Source organism: Rhinatrema bivittatum, chromosome 1, assembly GCF_901001135.1.
Source record: "Rhinatrema bivittatum chromosome 1, aRhiBiv1.1, whole genome shotgun sequence".
NCBI lineage: Eukaryota > Metazoa > Chordata > Amphibia > Gymnophiona > Rhinatrematidae > Rhinatrema > Rhinatrema bivittatum.
The window spans coordinates 617254001-617279592 of NC_042615.1; the positions used below are offsets into that span (position 1 = coordinate 617254001).

Below are 25592 nucleotides of genomic sequence, written 5' to 3' on the forward strand. Positions count from 1 at the left end.
CTCCATATCAGTTCGGGACTCTATACACGCTTGCACAGTGTTAGAGTATTCAAACAAAAGAAAATCCCAAACAAGAAGAAACCTTACATCTCTAGATGTGCCCCGCTCTCCTGCGGTGATACCTACGGATCCCTCTCCCAGTCGAGAATTCCTGAGGTGATTTCTGAGATCCCTTAGAGATAGGCCTCAATCCGGCAGCTGGTTCCCGGCGTGGACTTAGCCCTGGCAACAGGAGAGTCTGAGAGGCAGTGGGTGCAACACAGAGTGCGGCGGTGAAGGTACTTTTCCCTCTCCCCCTGCAACCGGAGATCGCCCGAACGAAACCCGGGAAACGCCGAGACAAGGTAAGGTAGAAAACTTTCTAAAAGTCTCCGGTCTCCGAGGCTCAAAAAGCCACACAGATAGTCAGTCAGTGTCTGTGCTATCGGGTTGATCAGCCCCATCCGGGCTAGACCCCCATCTGATATGAGGGTCCTCCACGTGGAGACCCTCCGAGATGGTCACCATATTGCTAGCATGGTCGCTGACGCCATTTCTCTCCGATCGCCGGCCTGTCTGCCTAACCGAGCCGTGCGCACAGAGACGAGCCGGATGCACAACCTACTTTTGCGCACATCGGTGTGCGCATAAGTGCCTTGCGCACAGCGACTCGCACGAGGGGGCCGGGCGCATAAGTTAAATCTGTGCGCACAGCGGCACGCGCATCTTGTGAGCGAGTATCTCTGCCTATGTGCACATCTTCAGCGCACCTGTAGCGCACAACTAAGCCTCCCAACGCGCGCATTATACCGGGCTCTCTACGTGCACAAACCATGGCACCGCCAGCCAAGAAGGTCAAAGCACAAGCCCTCTGCCCAACCTGCCACATAAGAGCTGCGCAGCTTGAAGAGGCCACGGCCCTGTGCCGACAGTGCGAGGAGGCTCTGGGAGACCCAGGTCAAGGCCCTCCCCAGCCAGTACAGGAATCCGGATCCACCGATAGTACACTGGACCTCTCCACCCCCAGCGCGAGCCTCCCTCAAACGGGGCTTCCTGGGGATGCAGCAGCTTTCAATCTAGACCCAGGATCCTTTTCCTGGGTAGAATTCTTTAAAGGTCTTCACACCTTCGTCCACATGCAACCGGCGCAATCAATGACACAACCATAGCCTCCCCCAGAGGACACCTTATGCAGATTTTCACCAGCATGGACCATGCCCCTTCTGGGTGGTAGATGCCTGTGTATTCCTCCCAGCTTTTGTTGGAGACTTCTTTACCAGAATCACTTGTGTAACCTGCACATTGTTCTAGTTGCATTTAAGGTGGACAATTTTTAGTTGGACCATTTTTAACCAACAAACACTTCTTTTGAAAATTATCCCCATAAATTAATGTAGTATGGGAAGGGTAGATGAATGGGGAAAAGGTTGCTTAACTGTCTTATGGAAGTCATTCTCGGCCTGAAACACACAATACCACAGGAGAAGCATATAAATTGCACAGCTACGGTACTCAACTTCACACCTGCTTACTTTGACTCAGCTGAACTATTTACTTAAAATCTTGCTTCTCTGATCCTGAAGATTCATCATCTTTTCAGCTTCCTGCAGATCCCATACCTTTTACTTCCATGGGCTATTTCTCTGGCTAGAGCAAATCAGATTGAACTAGTATGTTGGGTAATATATAGCACATCGCAAACATTATATACACTTTGGCAGTTAATGGAGACAGAAGGTTTTTAGTGTGTTCCAAAGAGTGAAAATGGATTTTAGTACATTTTTGTAATGCTTTTCAGAAACACAGAGTTAAGTTATAACAAAAGGGGGGTATCCATTATCATGCACACACAACAGTATCACTTATAAACATCACTTCATACTTCTTTCGCAACTGCACACCCAAGGGCTTATTGACTTCCATAGCTACCCAAGGGCTTATTGACTTCCATAGCTACCCAAGAAACTATCTTAAAGATCCTAATCTCACACAGGGAGATTTTCCCTAATAGAAGGGTGATATGGTAAGACCCAGGAAATTTGACTACCACTGCATTCATTATCAGGTATTATGTAAAGAGGAAATGAGTGACCTATGAATGTAGTGCCCTATGTGACCAAAAAGTGACATTATATCCAGTGGTATGAGTTGTCATTGTGGGAGTGTCATGCTTTTTTTTTATATATAGATGATTTATTGTAATATGTATCTTATGTTATCCATACAGTTCTATGAATAATTCTGTGCCTTAATATATGCTGTGTGTTTGATATATATTAGCTATGACACAAAATGAATGTGGATGCATGTAGAAAGTGCTGAATGAATTAGGAAAGGGGGAATAAAGGAAAGAAAGGAAAAGTAGGTTTAGGCTAAGAGTACTAGTATAAATACTGTATATGAGCTTCTTGTCATTGGGGTAGGTCAAAACTAGTTCTAGGAGATGAGTGCTGCCTTTTCCAGTGGAAAAATAGGCATTGACCCCCGAAAAAGCCATTTTCATAAGGGGAAATTTAGTTCCTGTTTAAAATTGGATGGTTATTAAGTTTTTGGAGGAGGGTTTGATTGCATTCCCCACCCCCAAGGCCCCACACACCTTGCAGCAGAAGAATACTGGAAGGCTTATCAGCATATCTTACCCAACAGTCCCCGGGAGAGGACTCCAGAAGTCGCTGTGAGCTATCCAGTTTTGACAGCCTTGGCTTCCAGAGGCCCCACACTCCTTGTAGCAGAAGAGAACCAGATGTCTCATTTGCATATCTTACTCAGCAGCTCCCAGGAGAAGACTCCAGAGGTCATGGTGAGCTATCCAGGTTTCAGTCTTCACAGCCCCAGCTTCCAGAGGCCCTGCTCTCTTTGCAGCAGAGAAGGACCAGAATGCCTTAGAACTCCTTACTATAAATTTACTATTGATTTGATACAGAGGGAATTCAATTCAAAATAAGAGTTAATAAGCTGGGCAAGTAAGTAGTTATAAGATTAATTGTAGTGTTTTGAGGCTCGCTGACAGATAAATATAAAATAAATCAAGACTAAACATACTTTAGATTAGCTTTACATCTCTACTCCCTTAGAAATTTTAATTCGATAAATCAATAAAATTAAGACTACTGGACTACTATCCAGTCTTTTGTACTGAGTGCCACATATATGATTATATCCCAGTTGGCGAGAGGTTGTATGTGTGCTCTAGATGTAAAGAGCTCCTAGCCTTCAGAGAACAATTCCGATCTCTTGAGACTAGAGTGGCAGACTTGGAGAAACTAAGGGAGACAGATAGATATATAGAGGCGATCTTCAGGGACATAGTAGAGCAGACCCACCTCCAATCTGGCGGCCCTGGTACTGCCTTGGAGGAGAAAGGTCACCTGGAAGGAGAGTATCATCTTGCTGAGGCAGGAAGTAATCCTGTAGCTAGAATCTGTCCTCAAATTGATGTAGTATCCTCTCGCACGAGGATATGTGTCCAGGAGCATGTGCCTAGGAGGGAAAGGTTAGGACAGCCGTTGTAGCTGGTGATTTGATTATTATGGATGGCTAGTAGACATGAGGATTGATTGGTAACTTGCCTGCCTGGTGTAAAAGTGGCGACCTCATGCATCACATAGGATTTTAGATAGAGCTGGGGAGGAGCCGGTTGTCTTGGTACATGCACATACCAATGACATAGGAAAGTGCGGGAGAAATTTTCTGGAAGCCAAATTTAGGATTTTATGTAGAAGGCTGAAATCCAGAGCCTCAATAGTAGCATTCTCAGAAATTCTCCCCATTCCATGTGCAGGACCCAGGAGCAGGCAGAGCACCAGAATCTCAATGCATGAATGAGACTATGGTGCAGGGAAGAAGGTTTTTAGATTTTTTTAGGAGCTGGGTATCATTTTGGGGAATGAGTGGCTTTTCCCAAAAGGATGGGTTTCACTTTAACCAGACTGGAACCAGGCTGCTGACACTAATCTTTAAAAAGAAGACAGCACAACTTTTAAACTAGATATTGGTGGAATACCAACAGTCATTCAGAAGTGCATGGTTCAGAATGATGCATCTTCTAAAGATACAGAACAGGGAAGTTAGGGCATACCAGTAGAGAGGTTGCAGTGAATGCTAAAGTGGCCCAGGTACCTTGAAGTAAAGAGCAGACAGATTCTATATTACCCCTGTCAACTGATGAGCAGGTTGTTAATACGAACAAAAAACATAGTTTGAAATGTCTGTATAAAAATGCTAGAAGTCTAAAAGAATAAGATGGGAGCATTAGAGTGTATAGCACTGAATGAAGAGGTAGACATATTTGGTATCTCAGAGACCTGGTGGAAGGAGGATAACCAGTAGGACACTGTGACACCAGGGTACAAATTATATGGAAATGATAGGATGGAGGGGTGGTAATGTATATTAAAGAGACAGAATCAAATCAAACAGGATGAAAGTTCTGCAGGAAAAATGTATTATTGAATCCTTATGGATAGAAATTCCAGGTGCAAAGGGCCAGAATAAACAGACAATGAAATGTTAAAAGAAATTAGGGACAAAATCAGCAGCACAGTAATAATGCGTGATATAAATTCCCCCAGTATTGACTAGATGAATAATACATCAGAACATTCTAGAGAGGTAAAGTTCCTAGGTGAAATACATGACTGCTTCATGGAGCAGCTGGTAAAATAACAAACAAGAGGGGAATCTACTTTAGACCTAGTCCTTAACAGAACACAGGATTTGGTGTGAGAGATAACTGTGTTTGGAGCCACTTGACAATAGTGATCACAACATGATCAAATTTGACTTAATAACTGGAGGGAGGATGCTAAAGAAATCTACGGTGACAGCATTTAACTTTCAAAAGGGTTACTATAATAGAGGGAAATGGATAGGAAAAAAATTGAACTGAGCAGCTGCAAAGGTTGAGTTTACATTGGGCTTGGACGTTTAAAAATACCATCTTGGAAGCCCAGACCAGATGTATTCCATGCATTATAAAAGGCAGAAGGAAGGCTAAAAGACTATTGGCATTTTTGAAAGGTGAAGTGCGAGAGGCTATAATAGCTAAAAACATCTTTCAAGAAATGGAAAAGGGATCTGAATGAATTAAATAAATAGTATAAGCACTGGGAAGTTAAATAACAAGCATTGATAAGGAACACAAAGAGAATTTGAAAAAAAAAACTTGCTGTGGAAGCAAAAACTCATAAAAACGTTTTCAGTTACGTTCGAAGTGAAAACCAGTTGGTTCATTAGATGATCAAAGGGTGAAAGAGGCACTTACGGATAACTGAAATTCTTTGCTTCACTCTTCACTGAGGAAGATGTTAGATACCTTTGCCAGAAATGATATTCAAAAGTGACAATTCAGTGGAGCTGAAACATCTGTGTACCTGGAAGATGTAATAGGACCAATTGACAAACTAAAGAGTAGAAAATCACCTGGACCAGAGTGCTGAAAGAAAAAATGAAATGGTGGACATGCTATTGATAATTTGTAAGCTATCATTAAAATTGTCTATGGTACCTGAAGACTGGAGGGTTGCCAATGTAATGGCAATTTTTAAAAATGGATCTAGGAAGGCCCAGGAAACTTACAGACCAGTGAGTCTGATGTCTGTGCCAGGCAAAATGGTAGAAACTAGCATAAAGAACAAAATTAATGAACATAGAAAGAGGCATAGTTTAATGCAGGGGTGGGCAGTTCCGGTCCTCGAGGGCCACAAACCAGTCTGGTTTTCAGGATATCCCTAATGAATATGCATGAGAGAGATTTGCATTCACTCTGCCTCAGTTGTATGCAAATCTATGACATGCATATTCATTAGGATATCCTAAAACCTTGACAGGTTTGTGGCCCTCGAGGACTGGAATTGCCCACCCCTGGTTTAATGGGAGCAAGCCAACATGATAGATATTGAACATTTACCCACTGGCAGAGTCAAAATAGATGTTCTCACTTGTGAGTGTGTGTGTTATACAGAGGAAAAATCAATGCAAAGAGAGAAGCAAGATGTAACAACTTTAGGATTTGCTCACTACAGCGATTTTCATTGGTAGTTCAAAGGCCCATAGGTATTGCTTCCATATATACTGCAGTACTGAAAAGCTGGCAAGTTGGTGGACATGGATGAATTTGAGGCAAGGTACTATTTCCATTCATCTCCCTAGTGATTAAGTAGGTTGTGTTTTACTTCATACTTTGATGTGATACTATTAATACTCAAGAATACTTTTCACAAATTTCAAGTTCTTGAGGTTGTGAGGTATATGGGCACTGCTGAGGAGTACTGGGAGCACCATTCTAGTGTGTGCGGCACACTGAGTCTGTGTGAGCTCATAGGTCCCATGATCTCACCACCTCATCCTGCAGGAGAAGGGGGTGGATTATCTCTAGAACTGTGCATTTACCAGCTCAGTTCCACATAAAATGTAATATTTCTCCTAACTGCTCTCAGTTTCTCTTATGAGTGGCTCATGGGAGAGCCCTGCGAGCTGCTTCACCCCTAGTGCTGCTGGAAGCCACATGTGGCAGGGACACCATGCTTCTTTACCTGCTCTGTGCTTATACAGTGTCCAGGCCCCACCATTGTTCTTCCTCTTCTGGCCTTTTCTGTAAGTGTGCATGCACAGCGCGTATCCATTTTTAAAGGGGCTATGGTGGGAATCTTGACCTGGCACCCCTGATGATGTCCGCGACAGCCAGTACTTAAGCCCAATCCAGAAGTCCCTTAAATGCCTCAGCAACGGGTCTCCGGCTTTGTAATGCATATTGCCAGTGTTCCTGTTTCTTGTGTTCCTGTGCCTTGTTGTCTAGCCTTGCCTCATCCTGCCTTGCCCATCCTGTCTTCTGTATGCCTACATCCACCTTTGGCCTGATTCTTCAGATCTTGACCTCTTGCTTAGACCTGGATCTGACCTCTTGCGTGAACCTGACCACAATTACTAGCTGTGTGCCCTGACCTTAGCCTGTTCATGACTCCATTAGTCTTCTACTTGCTCTTACCCTGGTGTGCCTTTGGACTTTAGCTACCTTCATCTTATGGACCCACCTAAGTCCTGCCTGCTGCCAGAACTCAAGGGCTCAGCCTGCAGGGGAGGAGGCTGTTAAAGGTGAAACTCCAGACTGTCCTGCTACAGGGTGCATCCACTAGCTGCTGTCTTAGGCCTCTTGGGTTCACCCTTAAGGATGTGTTAACTATGCCACAGCACAAAGGGCTTACTCACCCACTGCCCTTCACAGTTTGCTGAGGCAATGAGCTTGGCGGTCTTGTCTCAAGCCTCCACTGCCTCTGGACTGGCACTCCAGTTAAAGCAGCAGCAGAATCAGCTATAGGATCCAATGAAACTCATGCAAGGCCCGGCTTCTCAGTCCAAGGGTTTGATGATCACGGCACCCATTCCGGCTCCTCCTATCTGGTATACTTCACCATGCACCATCTGCCTTCCCCACTCCATATTGGGGGGGATCCCACGAAGTGTCGAGGCTTCCTTTCTCAAAGTAGGATTTAGTTTGAGTTACAAGCACCTCTCTTCCCCTCCGACCAGGTGAAAAATACACTTACATAGTCTCCCTGTTGGAAGGGTCCACCCTATCTGGCACCCCCCCTCCACACCCCCCCCCCCCCAGGAGCGTGATGACCTACTGGGGAACTGAAATTTCCTGAGGGAATTCCGGCTGATATTCAATGAACCCAGACAGACACTTTCCATGGCCACTGAACTCCAGATTTGGCAAGGCTCCAGGACAGTAGTTGAATATTCAGTTCACGTTTGGACACTCACAGCTGACCTCCAATGTGTCAATGACAGCCTGATCACCATTTTTCATCAAGGGCTGTTAGAATTAAAAGTGTGATTTACCGGACACCCTGGAAGGCCTGATCAGCTTGGGCATACATCTTGATCTCCATTTCCAGGAGTGAGCCCGTAAAAGGCCCAACTTGACATCCAATCCGTCTGGCTTCTAGTGTCCTGTGGTGGTCATGCTGGTTTCTGAACCCAGTACTCTCCTTGAGAAACCTTTGCAAATAGATGCTTCAAGTTGACCTCAGAAGAGAATCAGAAGTGGTGGCACTGCAACATATGTTTATATTATGAGGCATTGGGGCACTTTGCAAATTGTTGCCTGGCCAAGCCGGGAAAATTCAGCATATAGGTCTGATGGGAGAGGCTATCTTAGGTCAACCCTGTACCTCTTCATAAATTATAGTACCAGTAAATCTCTCAGTCAAGGACATCCATGTTGATGCGCAAGCCTTCCTAGATACTGTTGCTGGAGGCAGCTTCACCCATGAGTCGTTGGTACACTAGTATGGTATTCTGACCATTCTGCTGGATACCACCACATTCACCATCTCGTCTGTTCATGCAGAACCCCTATTAGGGTGGATTACAAAGGCTATTGTTCTGCTCATTATGCAGACTGGCTGCCTGCACCAAGAGTACATTAGCTTGTATGTGCTTCCCAAGGCAGTCAACGAGAGCATTCTGGGCCTATCCTGGTTCATGTTGCATCTACTCCACATTGACAGAGCCCTCGCTGCCATGAGCAATATCTCACCAAGGTCTTGCCTGTCTTGCACTTCACCCGGACAGTCACTCCGGAGTCACCTGGCTTGCCACTGCAGTATGCAGAATATGCCGATATCTTTAATAAACAGCAGGCGGAGGTCCTTCCTCCATACTGTCTTATGACTGTGCTATTGACTTAGTACCAGAGAGAGTACCACCCAGGGGTTGAGTCTACTCCCGCTGCACCAGAAACTGAAGCTATGTCCAAGTTTATAAAAAAGCAAAATGGATTGAGGATTTGTTCGCCCCTCTTCCTCACCTGCAGGGGCCGGCTTCTTTTATATAAGGAAGGAAGGGCGGGTCATTATGCCCCTGCATTGATTATTGTGGTCTTAATTCTATTAGCATGAAAAATCGCTACCCTCTTGCCTTGATCTCTGAGCTCTTCGACTGCTTTCAAGACATGCAAATATTCACCAAGCTGGACTTTTGGTGGGGCATACAACCTGATCAGAATCCGAGAGGGCAATGAATGGAAGACCACTTTTTACACCCGTGACAGACTCTATGAATATTTAGTGATGCCTTTTGCATTGTGCAGCACCCCCGCAGTCTTCCAGTTTATGGTACATGAAACCTTCCGGGACCTTCTATTTTCCTATGTGGTAGTTTATCTGGATGATATTCTAATCTCAACTTTCAAAAAAAGACTAAAGACCTGGATATTCACACAAGCTTTCCCGGACGCCAATTGATAGAACACCACCAAGCCACCCCTAATCTCCAACTATACCATGGTTAACTAATCTCCAACATGGTTAACTATTCTCCAACTCGGTTAACTAATCTCCAAATACACCATGGTCATCCTTATCTTCTATCGTTTACCTGTGTGAATTTTAATAACCTTTCCTTTCTCTTCCTTCTCAGCCAAGTTCTTATCACCCTGTTATATGTAACTGCCTTTTCAACACCATTGTTATAGTTATGTTTACTATGCACCCCTGTTTTATGTGAACCAGCACGATGTGACTGCTGTCTCGAATGCCGGTATATAAAAATCTGAAATAAATAAATAAATAATCTTCAGTCTTTTTTGGAGCATTGATGCCATCTGAAGCAGGTTCTCCAGAAACTCCATGAGCACCACATCTGTGCCTAGTTAGAGAAGTATATATTATCGAGCCTGTATCAACTATGCCACAGCGCAAAGGGCTCACTCACCCGCTACTCTTCAGAGTATCAGCTCCATGCTCTGCTGGAAAAAGTCAGAGAAAGTGTGATGACTGATGTCAGTGGGGACAAGGAGGGATCATGGAAGAGATACAAAGGTAGAGGAGGAGAGGCAGAAAGTGAAGAGAATGGAGCTGACATAAAGTGTGAGGGAGCAAAATGTTTGGCATTGATTTAATTTTTCATGTATATTTACAAATTTATTAATGCCTCTCCCAAATGGCTGCAGTTTGAGGGTTGATATAAGTCCAGTTTTGCAAAAATTGAGGTAGATTTTAAAAGCGTTGCACACGCCAAAATGCCCACATAAGTGTGTATTGTGCACGAGCAACGTGGCTCTTAAAAAGCCACGAAGTACGCGCGAACATAACCTGTATGCACATCAAGAATAAGGGGATGGAAAAAGGGGCGTTCTGGGGCAGGACCACGACTTACATGCGTAAGTCCATATTTTAAATAGGCTGCTTATCTGCGTAACTTTACTACTGCTCCTGATGAGGAACAAGTCTGTAGATCTTGAGTTTTAGGGCTTATAGCACAAGATTATCCATAACCACCTTCACAAAAAATCTGCCATCTGGTTATGCTCCTCTCTTCGTTTGTATCAACCCTCCAGACAGCTACGCTTTATGAACAAAAGTTTTCTCGAAGTCCCATCAGTCCGAACAGCCAGGCTTGACCTCACTAGATGACGTGCCTTTTCAGTTGCTGGTGCCATCCTCTAGAATTATATCCCAGGTCACCTTAGGCTCCAATCAAACTTAAGGGAATTCAAGAAAAATCTAAAAACTTACCTATGCTCCATCGCTTATAAACAGGCAACAGCAGACTGAGCTCCATCTAGTCCAATTTCTGAAGCATACCACCTTACTATTATTATGATGACTGTGATGATATACTGTCTTGTTCTGTTCTCCTGTTTCATTTTTGTGATTTTTACATTTGTTTTTATTATGAATGTACTCTTTGTGAACTGCTTTGATCTAACGCCATTGTATAAGTGATATACAAAAATTTTTTTAAATAAAAAATAAGGTGAGGAGTTTGGGTCAAGTGGGGGGCATGCAGGATGAAGAACCAGAGGGGTCTTGAAGACTTCGATATGAACTGGGCAAACTGGTGGACTAACTGAAAAACCTTTTTTTGCCTTGCACTAGTAGGTTGTAAAATCTGCCTACATGTGTGCATAAAAGCCAGCAACGTTCCAAGAATGATACGTGAGGTACATTTACTCAAGTAATCTCTTAAAATTATGTGCAGACTTGCGTGCAGCAGGTGTATTTTAAAATATACGTGCGTAAATGTGTACATGATTTAAAACTGCAGCATATCTCCACTCGCATGCCATACGAGTGTGTACGGGTCCACGTGCATTTTTTTAAAATTAGCCTGTAAATGCGTGGCAAAGAAATGAACAAAGAAACATGGTACCTGAGCAGGGCCAAGTGCACGTTACATTATATGCAGCTGTTCTTAGTCATGCACCATGTTGCTCAGCTGCAGAGGTCTCACATATTATTGTCCCCTTCTCTTTTTACTGTTTTCAGTTTTTAATGATGCTGCAAGGTTAGTGGATTAAACATATGGGTAATTAACAGGCCAAAACATCCATGTATAATTTGAGATTATTCTTCCCAGTACTTATGCAAGGTAATAGATGGGAATGTGGTTAGCTTAATTTGTTGTTTTTTTTGTTACTCCCATTAAGCATACATTTTTTATAAATGAATTCTGAAAATGTAGAATAGGACTGATAGACTGTGAGTCCTGTCCAGTCTGCCCATTTTCACTTTTAATTTCAGTGTCATGTACCCTACTTCAGTGGTTCTCAATCTTGTTCTTGAAGCACACCTAACTGGTTTGATTTTCCAGATTTTTGGAATGTATTTGTATGAGAGAAATTTGCCCTCATTGGGTCTCTAACATATCTACCTTATAAATGGGCTCTGACAGACTGCCCGCAAATGCACAGTAGAGAGCAGCTCTACCGCGCATGCGCGGGCGAGCACGTCTGTCAGAGCGGAGCGTGCCTGAAAAACAAAATGGCGCTGGGTCCTTAGGAGCAGGAGCGGTGGTGACGAGCAGGAGCAGTAGTGACTCACGCGAGGGAGGGACCGTCTGCCGGTTGTAGATGAGCTGAAAGGGGAGGGGATTGAGAGAGGAGAAGTGAGTGAGGGGAGGGTGGGAGGGAGGAGAGAGTGAGGGGGGGGGGGGGAGGGAGGTGAGTGAGCTGAGGGGAGGGAGGTGAGAGGGAGGGAGACTAGAGGGGGGAGGGAGTGGGAAGGAAATGGACCGAAAACATTTTTTTTTAATGTAGCCCGTTGTTACGGGCTTAAGGCTAGTACAAATCTATTTCATACATATTGATTGCTGGTTAAGTGTAAGTGTTTGCTCAGGTGAATAAAATTTGGCATGTGTCATGTTGTACTACTCTGGGCCTGAGTCACTGTCTCTTAAGCAGCCAAGACTTCACCCAGAGTGAAAAAACTGCCAGTGGTCATGGAGGATTTGAGGCCCAGGACATCCTCTTGAAGCAGCACTACATGGACAGGTGGTGGTGGTGTGAGAGGGGGTGCAAATCAGGGGAATCTCAGCTTTTAAGTGTCCAGCCTATGGCAAAGTCCTTCCTTGTGCTTCCACCAGAAGCAACTTCCCTCTCATAGGAGGAGTCCTTGCTTCTTCCCAGTGGCTACTACCTCCACTTCACTTTAGATGGAAATAGCTGCAGAGAAGAAGCACTGCTCTTTCTGTAGGCCAAAGGGGGTGATACTGTGGGGTGGGGGGATGATTATGCGGGAGGGAGAGAGAGGATAATTGTACAGGGTGGAGAGTAGTGATCTCTATTTTTCAAGTGGGGGGCCACTTTGCGAGCCAGCATGGTGGCTGACCCATACTGTGATCCGTTTCCAATAATGTGGCTGGCCTGGCTGCTCATGCACACTTAGAGCAACTCATGTAACTAAAACAAAGTATGCTCCTGCACATACTCTCTTCCCCTCCACTCTTCCCCCAGCTAGTCTCTCTTCCTAGTGCACACATACTCATTCCAGGTCTTCTCTCCCACACACGTCCCCCAATACACTCTTCCCCAACCCTAGACATTTTCAACCCCGAACTGCCTTGCACACCATCCTGTCCCCATCCTTATCCTCTCCAAGCAGGTGCTATCCCCAATTTGTTAATCCCCCCTGCTCTCACCTCTTCCGGAGGCTTACTGCTGGTGCCACTTCTGGAGCAGCTGTTCTGTTTTCTTCTGGCACCATATTTATTTATTTATTTTTATTTATTTATAACTTTTATATACCGGCATTCGTAAAAAAAAAAAACATCATGTCTGTTTACAGACAACTAAGAAAGGAAATTACAATGATAGATGGAGGAAGGATAGGAAGTTAAAAGGTGACAACTTTACTGTAGAGCCAACGGGCGCCACAGTTATTAAATGAGATTACATGTGGTTAACCAGGTTGGACATAAATTAATTATATACAAGAGGCGACAGAGTGGGGGGTAGCGCGGGGTGGGGGATGAAGCGCATAGGGGAGGCGGGGTGGGGTAGGAACTGTACAAGGGGGCAGGTGGTGGCGATGGGAAGGAGAGGTGGTGACTGAATATCAGGAAGCCATAAAATGGATGGGGTGGTGAGGGAGGGAGGGTGTGTAGGGGGGCGGGGGGACACTGTACTAGGGAGAGGGAAATGAGTGTTGAGGAGAAGTCAAATGCTAGGGTTGAGAGGCGTTGGGATAGGCCTGTTTAAATAACCAGGTCTTGATTCCTTTTTTGAATTGATTAAGTGAAGGTTCTAGTCGGAGCTCGGTGGGGAGGGAGTTCCAAAGGGTGGGGCCGGCGATGGAGAAGGCTCTCGCTCTGGTGTTTGTGAGGTGAGCAATTTTGAGTGAAGGGTGTGGAGGGTGCCCGCAAGGGAGTTTCTGGTAGGACGGTTGGCCTGGTGGAAGTGTGGCATATCTTCGATCCAGGGGGAGTTATTTTTATATAGCGTGTTATGTATGATAGTAAGTGTTTTGTATTGAGAGCGATAGGTGATTGGTAGCCAGTGGAGGTTTTGTAATATGGGAGTAATATGATCAGTCTTTCTTGAGTTTGTAAGGATGTGAGCCATGGCATTTTGTAAGATTTGGAGGGGTTTGATTGTGGAAGCTGGAAGGCCTATTAGCAGTGAGTTGCAATAGTCAAGTTTTGATAGTATAGTGGTTTGCATAACGGTACAGAAGTCATGTGCGTGGAGGAGAGGCTTAAGTTTTTTGAGGGTTTGGAGTTTATAGAAGCCCCCTTTTAGGAGTGATTTGATGTGGGATTTGAAGCTAAGTTGTGTATCTAAGAGAACTCCTAGATCTCTGACAGTGGACGGAGGTGTGAGATTTTGTGGAGAACCATATGGTTTTGTGGAGAACCATATGGTTTTGTGGAGAACCATATGGTTCTCCGTGAGTTAGCCAGATGGTGACTGAACTCCCATGTTTTCATTGTGAGAATAGTGTGGCAGTTTGGGCACTATGCAGCTCAAACATGAGAGCCCTGTGATGTCAGAAGCAAACAAAACCACTGTTCCAGAAGTGGTTCAACAGCAAGCCTCCAGCGAAGGCTGAGGAGTGTGTGTGTCAGGGAACTGCCACTGGCTCCTGGGCCTTAATAGTGAAGAGTATTGCTTTAGAGAAAACCCTGGGCATACTGGAGCCACGACAGCCTCTTGTGGCTGGTTCTCAGAGTTACTGAAGCCCTAGCTGGAGCCAGTTTTCAAAATATTTATGTATTCCAACTTTTGTCCATAACTAAGGATCTTCAGTGCTTATCGTGCTTTCTTGAATTCAGATACCAATTTTTATCTCTACTACCTCCATGTAACACAAGATGAGTTTTGGGTTTTTTTTTTAGTTTGAGTTATATTCTCCTTTGAATTTTATTACATTACAGTCAGAGTAGAATTATGTTTCATGATGCAAGAGATTAGGATTTCACATCTGAAATGGTAAACTGAGAAATGTAAAATTATTAGAATATATTTATTTCCTCTGCTTTCTCTTAGGGTCCTGGTATACTTCATCCCTATGATAGTGGGCACATAGCTATGACTTATACTGCTCTGTCTTCTTTGATTATTCTTGGAGATGATTTGAGTCGTGTATACGTTGAAGCCTGCTTGGCAGGACTGAGAGCACTTCAGCTGGAAGATGGAAGGTACAGTCCAATTTTTTCATTATAGCAGCATATATTTCCTTTAGTGTCTTAAATACAGTTCTGAGCCTAGCACCAGTGCTATAAAATAAGTCTCCATGGACAAACAAGGCTGAATTAGCCATGGCACATGGGGTGACGGCACTGAACGGACCCCACTCTCTTGACTCATAGAGCTTTTGCTCTGAGTATGTGCAGGAATTCTCACCTGAGTGCTATCTTGGGAGCCTCTCAATACATGTCCGTATTGATACTCAGACAATAAAAGACTATCTCTGTTTTATTTCTTGACCGATATCTTTTGGTATATTGATTATTTTAAAATGTTTTAATTACTGTGATGCTTCACTGCTTTGGCAGCCCCAAACAATACTTTTCAATGCTATCTTAAAAAAAAAAAAAAAAAGAAAATCTTTTTCTTCACAGAATGTCCAGTAGCAAGAAATCCACTGTTAGTGGCCTGAAAGACTGTGTATATGGCAGGAAAATATTCATTACAGATGAGCACTATATCTGTTATCGCTGCCTAGGACCAAACCACAACCAGGCAAATTTCTATCACTGCAGTCAGATATCTTTACATGGCCAGAAGTCCAGGGCCTGGAAAATTGGAAGAACTGTGTAAGTCTCTCTGAAGAGCTGCAGCAGATCCTCGTCTGGATCCCGGATGCTGAATTGAGCAGGAGCTCCTTGAGAAGCCACACAATGGTGTTTCCAACACAGCTATTCACTAAATCACTGTTTGTTTTTTCCATACATGTAGAAAGATTTTCAGGAACAGGAGGAGATATGTTTCACTTACCTCTGCCAATATCTAGAGCAATGTCCCTGTCAAGGTTATAGGAGCAAGGCCTATGCCAGAACACACCAGATCCCATTTGCTCTGTGCTGCCCTTAATTTCTAAGAGACTTCCATGACAAATTTTACTAAGTCCGGTGGATGTACAAGAAGATTGCATCTTAGTTTCTGAAGATGTTGTTGCACCTCCAACACCTGGCCAGAGAGCATGTCAGCATTTGGGCCAAGTTAGTTGAGTTGGTAAAAGTTCTTTACCTCTCTGGCAGTTAAGGACAAGGAGGGCATTCCTTCAACCATCAGATTTGCTTCTGCAAGGCTCTCGGTAACCTCTGACAAGACAGGTACTCCATCAGAACCCCTGTGGGGTGGTTCTAGCTCTCAGCACTCATTTGCAGTGGAGTCCAGTCAGCCAGAGGATGTTCAGCAAGAATATACTCCTCTGAGGTGATCAAAGACCTATCCTCAGTCACCTTCATCATTGGGGGTCCTGGATTAGTGTTTCCTCCCCTCTATGATCTAAGGGGAGTTTGGGTGTACCCTTTGGTTCTCTACCTGAGCTTTTGGTACACTCATTTCCACCTGAAGACCTCTGACTCCAGGTTTCTGCACAAGTGGGTAAAGCACTTGGAGTAAACATCTGTAAGGACAAGAACCCTTGCATAGAAGTCTTCGGCCTCAAGATCTTAGATGCCCCTGCGGAACCGGCAATCATTCCAATCCATATGATCCTGCAAGAATTACATCAAGAATGAGTAAGAATCCAATTTCCTGCATCCCAGTAGCCAGGCAACTAGACCTCAGTGTCCAGAAAACTCCATGACTCATCAGTCATTTGTAGTGGAGTCAGCCCTAAAAAGAATCAAGGAAATGAGAATATTTTCAAACACTCCAGGCTTTTTGACAAAATTGATTTAAAAAAAAAAAAATTGTTCTTGTGCTCCATGTTTAATGCATGTATTTCTGCTTACCAGTTTTACATGATTCAATGCCTACATGATTGCCTTAAAAAAAAAAAAAAATAAATAAAATAAAAAAAATGAAGCCCTTTCTTCCTCCAGGGGTAGCAGCTCTGTATACCCACAGCTGCTCCTACATGTGGAAGAGCGCATATGCCATCTTATGTGATCTGCTTATGAGGTATTTGATATGATGGTCTGCTCCTCATCAGCCCCCATCAGATTATGCCAAATGACTTGGTTAAGGGCCATCAGTTTACACAGTGTTGTCCACTGATTGTTAGCGGACGTCCCTTGCCTCGGAGATCATCTCTTTGGAGACAAACTCAAAGAAATGGTTGCTCAAATCAAGGAGCAACATGTTGAAGTCCAATTTCTCTCAACTGACACAGACCAGTAGTCTACGGTGACCCTATTATGCTTTTAAGCAGTCGTACTTCCAGAGACTGCTTCTGGCAATTTCAGTGATACTGAGTTCTGTTGCTGTTTCTATAGCAATTTCCAGCTTTGAGTCGGCAGCGTTAATAACGCCAGCTTAATCACATCAAGTCAGGCCCAAACCTGGACCAATATTTTGACCAGTCTCCAAACCCAGCTGTCTTCCTCTTCAATAGAGGAGAAAATTCAGTCTACCTGGAGACCGCCAGGTTCCAAAGATTGTAGAATCTGGTTACCGCTTATGTTTTCTTCTGGATTCCTCATTGCTTGATCTTTAATCCATCTTACTCTTATCCATCTTATTTGTTGTTCCTCCCTCAGTGGGTGATAACCTGTTCCACCCAATCAACATGATTAGAGCTGCTGTTCTTTCTATTTCTTTATCCCCACAAAATCCAGGGGATTGAGTCCCATCCTAGATTTAAGAAGTCTGAGCAAGAATGTACTCTGGGAGAAATTCAAAATAAACTCCCTTCACACAATTATTCTCTTCAACCAAGTGGATGTGTACCCTGGATTTCAAAAATGCTTATGCTCATATACCCATTCTGTTCTCTCACTAGCATTATCTATTCTTTGTGGTGGAGTTCTCTTAGTACTAGTATTGCGTACTTCTCTTCAGTCTATCAACGGCACAGAGAGTCTTTCCCAAATGCCTAGTTGTTGTAGCAGTGCACCTCCAGGGCATCTGTGTTTTCCCTTACTTGGATGATTGGCTAGTGATTCCAAATTCCTGGGAAGAGGTGCTGACCTCCTGTAGGTCAGCTAAAATTTTAGGAGCTAGGGCTTCAACCACTCTGTGAAACCCAGCCACAGGGGGCTACCATGGTTCCAGTGTGCACAGGGTTGTCTCTAGAGCAGGGCTCTTCACTGTAAACTGACACTAATTCCATCACAAATGATCAAATTCATTGGGGCATGGATACTCTACGAGAGAGAGCTTTTCTTTTATGGCATTGAGCGAACACACTAATGTCCCTTGCTCATCAATCTCTAAACACAGATCAGACAATAGCAGGCATCTGCTAGTTATTCTGATCCACATGGTGGCAGCAATTCATGTAGTTTCACTAACCCACTTCCACATGCAATTCCTACAGTGGGAGCCTCCACTCCCAGTGGAACCAGTTAATTCAGCCCTTGACAATCTCCGTGAAGGTTTTGTAGGAAATGAAGCAAGAGCTTAACTGGTGGCTAGACCCCTACATCCTTCAGGAAGGGGTGCCACTCCATCTTCTACTTCCTCAGGTATCATTAGCAACAGATGCCTCCACCAAAGGGTTGTGAGCCCAGACAGTCCCTTCCAAGCTCAAGGGTCTTGATTATTAGCAGAAAAGCAGTTTCAGAACTAGAAAAAGAAATACATTTCCTCCTACACTAAAAGGTCAAAGATAGAAGAAACGCATATTCTCAGAACTGACACATTATGGCTCTTGTACCCTGTCACTCCCCTCCATACCTCCATCACCCCTCATTTCTCCCAACTACTCAATCGTCCCTTCACATGCTCATATCCCTGTCCAACATTCCCGTCACCTCCCACCCCTGCATCCTTTTCCCCATGCTCTCTCTCTCCCCTGCTCAACTCTCCCCGCCTTTCCCTACCTATCATACCTCTGACCACCTCTTTCCCACCCCTTCCTGATAAGCATCCCCTGACCTCCCTTCTCCCCAAACCAGCAGACCCCACACCTCCATCTCTCCCTTTACTTTCATCTCTCCTCCCTGCCCCAATCCCTCCTTCCTCCACCTCTTCCTACCCAGCACATTTCCCCCTTCTCTTGACTCCCAGCCAGCAGAAAATCCTTCAGTTCAATAGTCTTCCTTCCACTTTACCAGCAGCAAATGAGAGCAAGAAGCATTGAGGAGAAGATGATGATGAGGCAGCAGCAGAAGTCAGCAGTGGATCTATAGAGCACGCATTTCTCTCCCTCATGCTCCTTTCATATCCAGGCTCCATGGAATGAAGAGAACATCAGCAGCCTCACTGACTTGGCCAGGCAGAGGAGATAAAGTTGGTGTTCTGCCAGGCCCATATGAACAGGAGTTGGTAATCTCGTTCTGATCAGGGTGAAAGAGGAGGGAACAACCTCCCACTGGGCCAGGAAAAAGAGGACTCTAGAGCAGCTTCCTGTCAAACCCTAATAAAGGTGAAACCAGCCAACTCCTGCCCAGACTGGTGAGGATAGAGCAGCCTTCTACTGGGTCTGTGACACACCTCCCGTGACCTCACAACACACTGTGTCCTGACACACCTGTTGAGAACCACTGGCTTACACAACAATGATCTGCATGGGAGAATTGTCAGAAGGACCTTTTCTATGACCTTCATCACAAAAGTCATGTCTAAAGCATGCAAAATCTTGATAAGCCTGAAATTTTTTGGAACAAAGTGCTTTGGATTGATTAAAATAGAATGAACTATGAGGACACAACCACACAAGATAGATTTGGAGAAAAGGGGGTGAGACATTTGAAGAGAACACCACCTTGCCAGTCATTAAGCATAGGGATGGATATATTGAGACCAATGTTGAAACGCTACTTAGCCGAATAATTTGAACATAGCTAGATATTCGGCGGCTACCACTTAGCCAGATAGTCAATGGGCAGGGAATGGACGGATAGGGGCAGCGCTATTTACCAGTTAGCCAGGTAAGTGCCAATATTCAGACTTATCCAGTTAAGTTAATTGCATGTTAGCCTTGCTATAGAGCAGGTCTAACTTAAGAACATAAGAACATGCCATACTGGGTCAGACCAAGGGTCCATCAAGCCCAGCATCCTGTTTCCAACAGTGGCCAATCCAGGCCATAAGAACCTGGCAAGTACCCAAAAACTAAGTCTATCCCATGCTACTGTTGCTAATAATAGCAGTGGCGATTCTCTAAGTCAACTTAATAGCAGGTAATGGACTTCTCCTCCAAGAACTTATCCAATCCTTTTTTTAAACACAGCTGTACTAACTGCACTGACCACATCCTCTGGCAACAAATTCCAGAGTTTAATTGTGCGTTGAGTGAAAAAGAACTTTCTCCAATTAGTTTTAAATGTGCCACATGCTAACTTCAAGGAGTGCCCCCTAGTCTTTCTATTTAGTTGATATAACTTATTCGGCTAAATAAAGACTTACATATGGATATCCAGCAACATAGCTATGCTGCTGAATATCCTTTTTAAGTTAACCGGATAAGTCTTATCCGGTTAACTTAAATGTTTAATTTTGAATATTGATCCCATTATGCTTTGGAATTGCGGCAGCCAGTGGCACAGGAAATATTGTGTGGGTGGAAGGAAGAATGGATTAAACTAAATATAAGCATATCCTAGAAGCTAATGACCCACAGTTAGTGAAGAAATAGAAGCTGAAAATGAGTTGGATATTTCAGCAAAACAATGGTTCAGAACATATCTCTAAATCAACCATGAAGTACATACAGTAAAGAAAGACGAAGTTTTTGGAATGGCCTTCACAACCCCAGACTCAAATATTATTGAAAATCTGTGGGTAGATCTCAGACATGTAGTGCATGCAAGGAGCCGTAACACTATCTCTGAGCTTAAGAGTTCTATAAGGAAGAGTGGGAGGAGGGGGAGAGAATTTCAAAAGCAAGAAATAAAGACCTAGTGGGATGCAGGAAATGTTTGAAAACTGCTGTTTCTGCCAAAAAGTTTTACAAAGGGTGTCCAAACATTTGTATATGCCATATTCATGGTTTCCTTATTTTCGTTATTCATTAATCTGTTAAAATTAGCAAATAGTAATTTTGTATTAAAAATTGTTGAAAGATGTCTTGTTTAAGTTTGGGCTGGTGACTCCTTTCAGTGAAAGGAGTCACCGTGATAAAATAAAAGAACTTTAAAATGCTATGCTATGACCAAGTAAAGTCGTCTTTGCGCTTTTGGTGTATATAATACAATTGCAGAGTGCATCTTTGCTCCAGTGATATACTTGTTTAAGTTTGTACCATATAAAACTGTCAGCTTCTCTTCACTTAGAGATTCATTGAAACGTATAATTTTATCAGGGATGCCAAAACGTTTACATACTGAAGTTTACAATAATTATAGTCGTAAGTTTTTAAAAAGTGTGGATATATGTCTGTATATCTATGTAGACATCTAGAGATAGAGATGTATATGCAGCTTTGTATGCTTTAGAATCACTACTCCCTTCGGGAGCTCCGTATGTCAGATAACAGGTGTATGAATGCAGCTGTAGCAATCTGAAATGTAGCACAGCCCTTGAACAGGAAGAAATCAATTCACTGAATGCTTCTGCTATAGCTCTGAGTTCCCCAAACTAGAATTAGCATTTTTATAATTTCCAAGATTGGGAATCAACATATGGGCAGCTATGGCCAGATGTATATTTCTATTAAATTGACCTACACTTGAGACTTTCAAAACAAAGAATAAAGTGAAAGGCATACTTATGCATGGATTGTATATTACTTTTTTTCTTTGGATTTGGATTAAGGTAATTTTTGGTAATGTAGATGCCAGTCCCATGCTCCACCTGCTTCCACACATTTCAACCTAATTGGCAAATTTTCACAGAACTTAATATGTCTCTGCAGGAATAGATTGAACCAGCCCCTAGCACGTTTAAAGAGGAGTTGAAAAAGCACAGAAAAGATTTTCTGTAGCTTCAGAGAATTCAAATAACTCAACAGAAAATTAACTTCTGCCTGCCAAAATAGGAAGTTATCGCTATGTTATCAGATTTCCTTTTTATTGTTTTGTTAGCATGGTATTATAAAGTAAATGTAGGCTTACAAATTGTTTTACTTACAGTAGAAATTGGCCACCTGTTACTGATTTGAAATGTTACAGAAAACAGTTTAGTGAGATTCCAAAAGGATAAGGAGTAGCCTAGTGGTTAGAGCAGTGGGTTATGAACCAGGAGACCCGGTTTTGAATCCCACTGTCCCTCCTTGTGTCTTTGGGCAAGTCACTTTACCCTCCATTGCCTCAGGTACAAACGTAGATTGTAAGCCCTCTGAATGTAATCCACTTTGAAGCGCTGAAAAAAAAAAGTGCAAAAAGCAGAATATAAATCTAAATAAATAAAGTAACATTTTAGATCTTACACAGGAATATAATGTTCAGGTCAAGCCAGCCCTGTTCAAACATTATTGGTGCAGCGTATGGCCATTGGTTAATAGCACTTGAATGTCCACCTTATTGAGAATGACATGCTTGCTTTTCTTCTTTCAGTTTCTGTGCGGTACCTGAAGGCAGTGAGAATGACATGAGGTTTGTGTATTGTGCCTCATGTATTTGCTACATGCTCAACAACTGGTCTGGCATGGATATGAAGAAATCCATTGACTATATCAGACGAAGTATGGTGAGCTTTAATAAAGTGATGAATTGTCTTCCTTTCGCATCTGTAACATTGAGGACAGGCTTGAGCTTCTGATAAATCAAATTTCGATGCATGAACAATTTAAGATCCAACTAAACTAATGATATTGCTTCTGAGGTTCTGAATCCACATATTCCTATTCAGTGTCCTTTTTGGCACCACAGAATTTTGAATATGCATCAATTAAAATGACATAGAAGGAAAAAATAATTTTGACCCAGACCTCTGGCATAGCAGGGACAACAGATTTCCCACTCTCCTCAGAAGCAAGTACATCACTTTCACAGTGCTCCCATGCACTATTGGTATAGTCTGAGTGCGAGTCTACTGTTCTACTATGTTATGGCCTGAGTTACAGATCTAGCCCAATTGCTTTTTGAGCTGTGATCATTTCTAAAGGGATTTCTAGAGTGAGAAAGGAGGACTACAACTGGATTAAACCATTAGACCTATTTATTAGTCTAGCCTGCCTTAACATAGAGTAATAGATCATGGAAAATTTTATAAATTGTTGAAAAAAGCAAAATTCATACTGTACAAGTAGTTTTGTTTTATCACTGATGAAAGTTTCTTCATTGACAAGCAGGCATGAATTAGCCATAATGTGTGGGGTGGGGTGACGTCACGAGACAGTACTGACACACACCCAGCTATCAGAGCTCAATAAAGACTTTACTGTGCATGTTTGGTGTTTCCAGGTGCACCCACTGCTTCAGCCCCTAAATCTTTCTTCATCCAAGCAATTGCATTGACATGTCTCAGTCAGTCTGTCTTACAAATTTTTTGGATTTTGATCTTAGCACTATATACTGCCTCATTGTTTCTGTTACTTTTCAGCTGATGCCTCAACAGCCCTTCCAACAAAACCTTTAATCTCGCCAAAAAAAAAAATTATAATAATAATTATAATAGAAAAATTATGTGAAAGCCCAAAGCTAAGAAATCCTCAGTCAGGGCCTGTATCTGTGTGCATTAGATATCCTTTGATATGCCTTCTCTCTGCTATCGCTGCCTGGTCCCAGACCCATGACTCCTCCAATTGTTACAGCTGTGGTTGGATGTCCCTAGGGTGCAACAGTACTGCACCTGGAAGATGGAGGCTCTAAGGTTGTTAAGAGCCTGATTTATCTTTACATTGGAGCTGCCCTTCAGCCATGAATGAGGCGGTGTCAGACTCTTGTCACAAGAAATTGTAAAGGTACGTTTCCTCCCTCTCAACCCCATAAGCACAGGAAGGCTTCTCCCCCACTATTTCCCCCATGGCAATAGTTCTCAGATCCATCTCAAGTGCCCAGAGAGGCACCGAGAAGAGGACTTAAACAATGTGAGGGACCTCTTTCAGAGGCATTCCACTCTGAGCTGAAGTAAATATCAGCGCAGGGCTCTGCTGGAATGGGGATGTCCTTGATATCGAGAGAGGAGGTATTCTCAATGGCACAGGTCCCGTTGCTCTGCATGGTACAAAAGATCCCTATGGCGACAAACCATTTATTTGACAGGGAGCTGAAGGACGTAATCAGGTCATCACTGCAAACTTGCATTCTAAGGTGCAGTCATCGCACTTGATGCAGCAATCTAAAGCACTACCAATTATGTTGAAGTGGAGCATGTCAGCACATAAGACCAAGACTCTTGCTGCTGGTGCAGTGTTATATAAGGAGATGCTGCCAGTGTCATCCAAGATACAAGGTGCTATTCGATAGATGTTGTTGATGCTTCTGGCAAAAAATGCCTCGAAACCAGCCGTGTCCACAGCACAGACCCCCTCCCTCTAGACCAGTGGTTCTCAACCCTGTCCTGGGGACCCCCCCAGCCAGTCGGGTTTTCAGGATATCCACAATGAATATGCATGAGAGAAAATTTGCATGTTATGGAGGCAGTGTATGCAAATTTTCTCTCATGCATATTCATTGTGGATATCCTGAAAACCCGACTGGCTGGGAGGGTCCCCAGGACAGGGTTGAGAACCACTGCTCTAGACATTAGCAGCAACTGTGGGTTAGGACAAGTCAATCTGGGTCTCTGAAGAGGATGTCTCTTCCCAGAACTGGATTTAGGGCAAAAGTTACCTTGATTGAAAAACTCCTCTCTTCCCCACCACGTGAGGTCACTTCCCCTTGCTCTCAATATCAGCCCCCCCCCCCCCAGACATCATTCCCTGGTAGTCTAGAGGCCCTCCTCCCACCTCCTCCCACCTCTGACCCCCCCCCCTTACCTAAAAGAAGACTCCTTGGAAGTCTAGCCGGCTCAAGCTCAATTCTAAAAAAACAGAGCTCCTTCTTTTAAGTGAGATCGAGACCCATACAAATTGTCCACCTTCTTCGGTCATACTAGGTATGGAGGTTATTGAAGTAAAAAGAGTAGCTCGTAACCTAGGAATACAACTAGATACCAATTTATCCCTAACACATCATATTTCTCATCTAGTTAAGAATTCATTCTTCAAATTGCAGACATTAAAAAGATTAAAACCACTACTATTCAAATCAGATTTTCAAACGGTTCTTCAATCTCTTATTTTCTCAGGATTGGACTATTGTAATAGTCTTTTTTTTGGGGTTTACCAGACTCTACTTTAAGACCCTTGCAACAGATTCAGAATTCTGCTGCTCGATTACTGACAGGATCGCCCATGAGACATCATATTTCCCCCATTTTAGTTAGTTTGCACTGGCTTCCTATTAAATTCCGGGTGAAATACAAAATGTTGTCGTTAATCCATTCATTAATACATGATCCGGATTCAACTTGGCTCTGTACCTCATTACGGCTATATAAACCAACCAGAAATCTCAGATCTACCACCAAGTATCTACTTGATGATCCTACAGTTAGGCTGGCCAGATTGAATATAACTAGAGAGAGAGCGTTTTCGGTGGCAGGACCCTTACTTTGGAACTCGCTTCCAAATACATTAAGATTAATTACTAATCATAATGAATTCAAGAAGGTATTAAAAACCTACCTATTTAAGATGGCCTTTGCAGGACTTGATGAAACGAACCCATACTTTTAAAAGATCTTTATACTACTAGTGGTTATTTAACAGACATAACAGTTCCACTATCTTGCTCTTTCTGCAGCTAACCATGTGAAAACCTTGGGGTTTTGTTTTTCTCTAATTTTTCCA

General features: G+C 43.3%; 1 protein-coding gene across 8 annotated transcripts in view; it reads left to right on the forward strand.

Annotated features, from left to right (window-relative positions):
- Nucleotides 1-25592, forward strand: part of PGGT1B (protein geranylgeranyltransferase type I subunit beta) — a 193505-nt gene that overhangs the window by 68025 nt on the left and 99888 nt on the right. For all 8 annotated transcript variants that reach the window (XM_029571436.1, XM_029571386.1, XM_029571403.1 and 5 more), the window contains 2 exons: nucleotides 14750-14901; nucleotides 22312-22444. In XM_029571436.1, coding sequence (XP_029427296.1) covers nucleotides 14750-14901; nucleotides 22312-22444 — 285 coding nt within the window. The remainder of the gene's footprint in view (nucleotides 1-14749; nucleotides 14902-22311; nucleotides 22445-25592) is intronic.